Source organism: Apis florea, unplaced genomic scaffold (genome assembly GCF_048593485.1).
Source record: "Apis florea isolate Af1SG1 unplaced genomic scaffold, ASM4859348v1 contig_1914_pilon, whole genome shotgun sequence".
NCBI lineage: Eukaryota > Metazoa > Arthropoda > Insecta > Hymenoptera > Apidae > Apis > Apis florea.
The window spans coordinates 1,449,221-1,458,701 of record NW_028256504.1 but is presented as its reverse complement, the minus strand read 5'-3'; the positions used below and the strand labels follow the sequence as shown (position 1 = coordinate 1,458,701).

The following is a 9,481-nucleotide window of genomic DNA, read 5'->3' as shown; positions in this document are numbered from 1 at the left end:
ACGTGTGACTCGCGCCAGTTTGTAGTTACTATTTGTTTGGAGTGCGCGTATACGGATATGGTGATACTGATATTTTGTAATTTGTGAGTTAAAAAAATTCATATCGATCAATTTTCAATTCTAATTATAAAAAAAAAGTAACAAAAACGAATACGAGTCTCTCTCTATGTCGTGATTTTACGGGGTGCAAAGCAATTCAACGTGTGGACGGATTTTACAAGCAAGAAAGGAAAAAAAAGGAGATCGGTGTGCGCGAACAAGTCGATCCTCGCCTTTCCTTTTTCACGAGTCTCTTCGTCACCATCGCTCGAGTTCTCGATCTACCACTCTCTCCCTCTCTATCTCTCGTTTCGCCTCTTGTCCGTCCCTCTAGCGCTTCCTCTCGCTCGCTCCTCCCTCTATTTCGTCTCGCTTTCTCATTTCCTCTCTCTCTATATCGCGCTTTCTTCTTCGCACTCGTACTTATGTACCTCCGCCTTCCTAACCGCTGAGCGGAGGTCTGGATTCCGTCGAAAAGAAACGACGATTCGGAGGATAGTCGCGACCGATCATAGCTGGCGCGTCGATCGGATCAACGGCGTGAGTTACATGAACGAATCATTCACCGGCGCATATGATATTTACATTTAAATAGCGCGTTAGTTACATTTCTATCGTTATTAATTTATGATTTCGACTTGTGTCATATCATTTTTATCATCTGGACAATCGTCGTTTTTCGATCTCTAGTGACTAGTGTGAACTGTTCCTGTTGACTTATAGTTGTCATCGGTCTGTGCTGATCGTGAAATCCCGAAACCGACAGTGTCATCTTTATAACTGCATTGTGGTCGGAGAAAACTGGTCCCTGTTTCTCACAAGTGCCTGCGTTTGTGACAGTGCAAGTGTATATACGAGCGGAGACCGCCTTCAGAATCAAGTAGAGTCGGGTACTAGACAGTGCAATAAAACAGGCGTGAGTTTTACAGTGAAAAATTTTTCACCATTTTTTTTTTTTTTTTACGTTGTTTTGCCATTTAGTGACTTGCTCTGGTTCTCCGACCGGCACGATTATATCCGCACGATTTTATCTTTCTCGTCGTGTTACGTGGTGAAAAAATAAAATTAAAGAGAGAAGAAAAAAACAAAAGTGATCTGATACTTGTTTCGAGTGACTTGGTGAGACTGCAACAGATGCTACGGTCTGGAAGGATGATCGCGTAGCGGCGCCCGACCATCACGGCCCTGAGTGGCCGACACAACATGTCACAGTTCTCTTTTCGAGGATCACCAAATCTACAGGTGAGTCCTCGTCATTTCGTGTTAATTCGTTTTTTAAAACTCTATCTACCAGTTTTGTTTTTTGATACAATCGAGTGATTAACGTGATGGATACATCTTTAAATCGATATCTTTCGATGACATCAATCAATATAAGTGAAATCGATCGTGTCGTATACGAATTTGGTTACTTCGAACTTTGTTAATACGATTCGAGGATATTTTTTAAAATTTCAAACTATATTTAAAATTATTGGACTATGTGGTAGTGTTTTAACAAACAAAATTATTAGGTGGACTGATCGTAGAACATGTTTATGAATTGTTTTAATTATTCTCATTATGTTAAAGAATTCATTATATGTAGTTCATTATCTATGACGTCGTCATTAATACTTAATCATTATCATAAAAGTATCATACAAATTAGCAAAAATTCTACTTTAACATATTTGAAAATTGTCGTATAGAAATTCGTTATTTCGTGTCGTTATGCGCTTATACAATTTTTATAAAAATTTTTATTATTTATAAATTATGATTATCAAGGAATTTTAAATCAATTTGGAAAAAAATTTTATCTTGCAAGAGAAAAGTCTTACAATGATTGGAAAAACAAAAACACATGATATTGAAATATTCGTGACAAGTGCACATATATTTCAGCATTCAGAGTACACGATTCGAGAAACTATGGTCGTTGTATTTCAGGTCTGTAGATATATGAATCCGGATATAATTTCAACCGTTTGAAAGTCAAATGTATTCAACGGTCAAAAGCCTCACCTATTTGTGTCTATCTGTTCCTTCCCGTGTGTGACTTCGCATATGCCAGGCTAACCAGCGAATGAATCGTTTATGCTGTTGACTATTCACCGCGAAAGCGGATATCGTCCCTGCTGTTTGCGGATGCGCTTTTACGAGCAGTCGAGGAAGTTGCTTTCTTCGTTCCCCCGAATTACGATCGTTGCTTGATTTCATTGGAAGAGGCCATTAATGAAATTACATTCAATATATTTTCGATCTTTTCACTTTCTTTCTGTATGATATGATATACAGAATGAATCAACTAGCAAAAATGTGATAAAATTGAAATTTGCAATATAACGCTTAAATTTCGAACGTCATTGAAACGATTACTTACTTACGTATGATATGTATCTTTTATTAAAAAATGTTAATGAGTTTCTTGAGAAATTGAGATTTAAATTAATCATCAAATTGCAAAGTGTAAAATTTAGAGCTGTCATAAAATCGTATCCTAAAAATTTCAATATATGGTACGATGAATTACACGTTTACAATTTTCCAACTTACTACTTCCGATTATTATTCAATCCCAAATGGATTACCTATGAAAATTCTGACGAGTTGAAAGCATAATTAGTCGTTGCACCGATTCATTTCGGTTCCGTGACCGCAAGGGATAATTTGTAGCGTGGGATCTTGTTCGTAGCGAAAATGGATAGCCGTTGGCAAGCCTGAGAGATTCGGTACCACGTGTCCTGACATGTTGCATATAGGTATACGTTGCATACCTATGCACTGTGCATAGCGCCGAGCTGAGAACATGTGTTGCCACGCCTAAAGCAACGTTCCGAAATGATCGAAGAGCTTGCGCCGGGCTAGAATAATTATCTCGTCTTACCATCAACGAGCTTTTTGTTACCATATCCTCGCCATTGTACGGCCACAATGGATCTTCGAAATGGCGATTCGAACATTCTTTTTCTCATCTTATTATCTCGTCCCTAATTACATAATAGATTTTTGTTCTTTGCATTTTTTTTTTTTTTTTTTTCTAAGAAAAAAGAAAAATTCCTTTTTCTGCCTTCCTTTTTAAAATTTTTCTTTTTTTTTTTTTTTCGTAACATTTATATATCGTAATTTTTTGTACTTGTCTCGGAATTAGAAGGAGCAAGTTTTAAAATACGCTTTCTAAATTTTTAGACAGCGCTATTGATCATCTATTCTACGCGAAAATGTCCACGTGCAACGAGGTGAAACCGAGCAGTTTGTATATAAAATAACACATTTGAAAGGTAGCAATTCTTCATGCGAGGCAGACAGTGGAATCGTTCGCGTATCACATATTGTTTAAGTGCCGATAAAAATTAATGGCCTATTATCTATGAATATTATTCCACTTATAAAACAGAGTTAAACAAACAAGCAAGCAAGCACGGTTTAGTCACGGTTGTCGTTTTATCGTCGACACATTTTTCTTTCGAATTCCTCGTTTCCTCTTTCATCTTTTACACGCTAATCAATCCCGTCCACTCTACACACATCATTTGTTACGCCACAGATTGTAGTAATTCAATCTTCCTTCGTGTAGTAAACTTCAACTTTTTTTATGAAATGGAACAGAGGATGAAATGGCGGTTGAATCATCGGACATTACTTTCTCGAAATGCGTATGCGCGACACTCCTTATCGTAATTATGTCACAGCCTGACTAAAAATCAATGATAAGCAATGAACGATGATTATTTTTCCATCGTTCAGTACTCGATCGCGCGTACGATTTTTTGTCACCTTTTTTTTTTTTCTTTTTTTTTCTTTTTTTTTTCTCCCCCGTTCGATAAACGAGTTAATTATCGTACGCCTCTATTATTGCAGCTGTACCGAAGTCGGGTTGACATTTGCGCCGGTGTCGATGATGTAACGCGAGAAATTGGCCGGTGATAAATACGCACGACGCGTGAAACGTGTAAATTTTATCATTAATAATCGTGAGTGTGCCCCGTTCAGGTATGCTTCTTGTTAATTTCTTAACTGGTCGTCGGACAGAAGAAAACGTTCGACTTTTATTTCTTCATCCCGGGATACCAGAAGAATCTTTCTGGTATCCCTGTCTCTTGCATCATCGTTTCGACGATTAGATTTCTCTTCATTCAAACCGACAACCGACCCTGTGGGTCATTTCTGATCCGTGTTATTATATACGTAAACAGAAATAATTTCTCTAATAAAATTTATAGATACGTTATTATATGATCGTTAATTCTCCGCCGGCGGGCATCCAGTTTTACGACGCGACGCTATTTTACTGTTTATTGTTAAACAACGTTATATTATTTATATAAAGAGATAATGGGAGGGACGTATGTGGGTTAAAAGCGACCCGATTTTTTCTTTTTTTTAAAAAAAGCTGAAAACGAGAAAAAAATTTTTTTCCACCGCCTTCTCGAGAGTTTAAACAGAGTACTTTTAACAACGTTAAAAAAGATACTAACATAAATAAATAAATAAAAGATTTAATCAATTATCGTTGAATGAAATCAGAGTGAAATTTATTTCGAAAATTTATTTTGTGCTAAAAAAAAAGAGTCACGACAATGAACACGTTCGTTCACAAGGAGAGGAATTAAGGAATGTCCTCGGTGTGGCAACGAGCTTTAATTTTGGCCTGAAAAATTCACAGCCGCGCCCTCGAAGAATGAAGATACCACAGCGACGACGGACGTCGTGTATATTAAATTTAGAACGCGGCGAATTCATATCGCTAATCTGCGTCACTCAATCTAATTGAAGTAACGATCCTTCCTACTGCCTCGTATATTCTTTCTTAATCTAACCTGTATTTTTGGAATTTCGTCTCGTTGGATCGTTTCGTATCGTAAGAAATGAAATCAAGAAATCTTCGATCGAACGAAATATGCAGAAGTAAATTGAAATCACTTTGGATAATAACTAAGTCGTGATTAATTGAAAAGAAAGATGCTACTAAAGGTAGAATTTTTGTGTTATATAAATATTAAATTAAAGATAGATTTTATGTATATAGAATTCGATATATATATAATATATATAATCACTCTTTACACATTTATTTTTTCGATCTCGAAATTTGAACATATGTTCAACGTGTACAATTATTTTCAAATATATAGTTCAAAAAGATATTAACGATAAAATTTTCAAAACCCAGATAAAAATATCTATTCATCGTCGATGATAATTGAATTCACTTTATGTTTAAATTTTAGATTTATTTTAATCGATTATTCGTCAATCGTGTAAGAAAAATTCAATTTTTCGCGAAACATGATTATTATTATTTAAAAAGAAAAAAAAGAAAAGAAAAATTACTTGAACATTGTCTATTTCAATTTCGAGAATTTCGATATTTTCCTTCTAAAAATACGTTTTATCCGTTCTTATCAGCTTCTGCTAAAGTTTCTATAAACTTTCTATACCTCTCTCCAAGCATAGCAACGTTGTCTTCGATACGGCGGTGTCCCGCGTTCGAAACCGCAAAAAGGCGGCCCGTCCGCGTCGAGCGCGATTATAGCGCAAGCTCGCCACGAAATTACCTTCGTGGCCGCCCCTCGTGACCGCCCTCCCTCGGCCAGTCGAATCATGAGTCTCCATCCGCCTTGGAATCCGCGGAATTGCGCGACCCGCGGCGCGCAAGTGTGGTGGGCAAGAGGGAAAGAAAATTCGGCCGCGTTTCCAACACCTTGCCAACAGGAATGCGCCACGGGCAGGCAGACCGGAATTCCTCAATGACGCTTGCTCGCGTAAAAATTATGAATGGCCATATTATTGCAAGTTGGCAGCGCGATGCACCGCGGCACGATACGTCGCTATATAGATACGATCTCCGGTAGTAGTTTGCGCCCGGCAGTTAGCGCTGTTTCGCTCGCTGACTCGGCGCTACTCGATCCAATCGGGCTGACTCAGATCCTCCGCCCTCACTCTCTTGCACTTGTTCTTTCTCTCCTTCTTTCTTCTTCTTTTTCGCTTCTTTCTCCCCCCCGTCCTTCGCCACGTTGCATTCATTCACTCTCGCATGCTCGCGTTCCGTTCTTTTCTTTCTGTTCCTTCGGTCTCTTGTTCCTTCCGATCGTTCTTACCTTCTTCCTCTCGCCCGCCTCTGCCCTCCTTTCCCTTTCCCTCCTTTTCACCGGTGTCTTCTATTCATTCACTCGAGTGCACGCTTTCTCGCTGCGTTTTTTTCTCTCCCCCCTTTTTTTTTTTTTTTAATTCCTCTCGCGTGATGAGCGTAGCCCTGTAGGTAAAAAAGTTTGCGAGGATGTATTTCGAAACTCTTCAAAGATCTAAAATGATTAGGTTTCTTCGATTTTAATCAAATGTTAATGAAAAGTAAAATTGAAATTTGTTTCACTTTAAAATTCTCCCTCCTCCTCCTCCTCTTAAACGAAATCTTGGTCAAGTTCTTGCTATTCGTTTATTCTTCTTCTTCTTCTTCTTCTTCTTCTTCTTCCATCTCTTTTTTCTCGTTAGTCGTTTCTTTCTTCGAATCCATTCAACGCCGAGTTTCAGGACCACATATTTCTAACTATCAACCCCCCCTTTCTTGCCTCCCCCCTCCCCCGCGCGACGTGAAGTTAACGTGCGTGGAACGCGTACAAGGAGCCGTGCGCACGACGTTATGACAGAAACATTGTTGCTGGTTGACGGTTACCATGCCCCCGAGACTTCCGGCGGTCCGATTACATTTCGACATATAGCGGTCCAATTGTCGCCGTCGATAAATCATCCGGCCATTATCGTTCGCGATTAGTCTCGTGAAACCTGCTCTCTCTTCCGCTTCGATTCTGCTACGTGGAATCGGTAGATAAGAAGGCCGAGAAGCAAATCTTTCGCGGTTCTCGAGCGCGCACGTTCCAATATCGATGTTCTATACACGATGCCCTCGTACTTTCTTTATCTCTTTATTAATTGGAATAAATTGGAATATGAAAAAAATCATTGAAATATACGACGGTAATATTAACCGGTATAATTAAGAGATTCGAGGAAATTTCGAGTCACAAGAGGAAAGTCACAAAGAAATCGTTGAATGGAAATAAAGAGTTATTCTAAACTGTGTGTTTCTAATCTAGAAAATGTCTTCACCTCGTGAAGATTAACTCGACTTACGAACCTCTCAATTGTGAGGAATAGATTCTTGACAACTTAACGATTCCCGGATATGGACCCCCCCCTCCCCCCAAAGAGTTCGTCAATACCAGTAAAACCACTCGTACTTCATCCGATCCTGAACTTTATCTCTTGGAAAACAAAAACGCCTATCGTCAACTGGGCCGGTCCCTGAAATAATCCATTCGTACGCGCCGCAAGAACCCCACCTATAAAGAAACGCCTCTACTAGAGTGCGGATCTTGTTAAAATCTACCACCAGATGTCTCCCTAAGAACGCTGTCTCACGAACAATGGTGATCCTCCCGGGAGGAAGATATTCGATCAGTTTTTACGCGGCGTGCAGACGTCGCTTCGTGCATTCTCGTCGCATCGATGCAGATTCATCGAAGAGGAGAGAGAACGCGCCAAGTCACCGGGCAAGAGATCGGCATGTAATCGATGTTCGAGGAAAGGCGAGACGGCGATCTCTCTGATCGGTCGCGTACCGCGGGATAATTTATTGAAATTGTCGTTACACCGGGAGTCGTTCGCTGTTTTATCCGCGCAAAGAGACGTGAGCACACGTTTTCCGCGCATGCGCACGCGCGTGCGCATGTGTAACAGTAGTGGTGAAACGAGAAGGGTCCAACCGCGAATGCCTAATCTTTCTCACGGTATAAATCATTGGTTCGCGGGCAACGATCTTTGTGTATGTGTTGTGTATGTTCACGCGACGATGCAATAAATTCCGCGGGGCCGCTTGTAAACGAACCATTACGAATTCGGTGTCCCGTGACTTTCCTGTTCAAGCGGTTTCCCCGTCTGTCTCTCTGAATTCCGAGATCGTTTAACCCTTAGCCGGTAACGCGGACATTGCCGTGCTAGATCCAATTCGTGTTGAAGCGAATTTTTCTTTCTTTTTTTTTTTTTTTTTTCCGAGACATAGGAGCTTGTACAGCAGAGGAAACGGTTACGTGTTGTTAAGGCTGGACTACGCTTTCGAGAAGGAAATAGATTTTCTGGTAATTGATGTTGTTAGAGACGTTTGAGTGGAGGGGATTATGTTTCTCTTTTGCGGTGCGGTGTTTCGATTTTATTCGAAAGGTGAAAAATGTTCTCGGGAAGTTAGAGTCGATTTCTTCGAGACAGACGAAATTTCACCGATTTTTCATCGTCTCAAGATCTTAACCTTTTACGAATGAAATTTTTTCCACGGTAAGAAAGAAACTTTTTTTTTGTTTTTATCAATTCGATCCTGGATCATTTTTGTTACTGTCCATAAGCAAAGATAATTTTTTCTTCTCAAAATTTTATGGCAACAGAAAAAGGAAATACACTTGAAGAAATCATTTATTTTATTTTTCAATGATCCAAAATCGACCAAAAAATAACATATATATATATATATATATATATATAGTTCAAGAACCTCTTTATCGAGACAGATCGATTGAATCCGTGTTCTTGGAACGTTACACGAGAGCCAATTTATATTTTATTCCGTTCTATTATCAACAATGAACAAATATCGCTTAACAATGTATTAAGAAACCACGATGAATATCACTAATAAATACGTAACGCTATCCCTAATCTAACTTCAATATCCTTCTCGACTACACCTTTCAGACCACACAGCCAAATAAAGAAGAGTTCCTTATCAAATTACATTTAGATATCTGTGTAAGCGGTTTGATCATCGAAGGAATGAGAAAAAACAGATCGCGTCCGGGGACTGGTCTCAGAAAGACCGTGTCTCGAGTTTTGTTTCTCTCGGCGCAACATCTAACACGTTGCTTCGAGATTACAAAGTAACTCTTTTCCTCGCGATAAGAGCCGGTATATGTGTATGTTTAATAAATAGAGATCAGGCGCGTAGGGTCTATAGGGTATAATACAGTCTTAGGAGGAATACGATCGTGCCAACGAGGACGAAAGTATCGCGCGACAATGCGTGGAAGACAGACGTATAGACTTTATCGTTCAAGTGACAGTGTTAGCAAATGACGCCGGATGCGCCATTGTATCGTCGCGGCTTCTCTCCCGATAACGCCACTCACGCCTTTAATCGCTTTACGGCGAAACTTGGGTGTCGGATGGCCGATCCTGCGGCGAGAGACTAAACCCTTTTGTCGAAACGCGTGCACAAAGCTCCGTCAATTCTCGAACAATAAATCTCGCAACGCCGAGAACAATTTAAATCATGTTATTGCATATTAAATTTCAAATATAATATTTATTTAGCAATTATTTTAAATTGCGCGCCATTTTAACTTCTTCTGCCCGTTCCTTGTCCAATTTCATTATCGATTTCGTTATCGATTCTTTCGAAAATAAATCAATTTGA

General features: G+C 39.4%; 1 protein-coding gene across 1 annotated transcript in view; it reads left to right on the top strand.

The window, feature by feature from the left end:
- Positions 1-703: 703 nt before the first annotated feature.
- Positions 704-9,481, top strand: part of mirr (iroquois-class homeodomain protein mirror) — a 33,396-nt gene continuing 24,618 nt past the window's right edge. Inside the window, exon 1 of the mRNA XM_086915094.1 lies at positions 704-1,281. Coding sequence (XP_086771220.1) covers positions 1,243-1,281 — 39 coding nt within the window. The 5' untranslated portion in view covers positions 704-1,242. The remainder of the gene's footprint in view (positions 1,282-9,481) is intronic.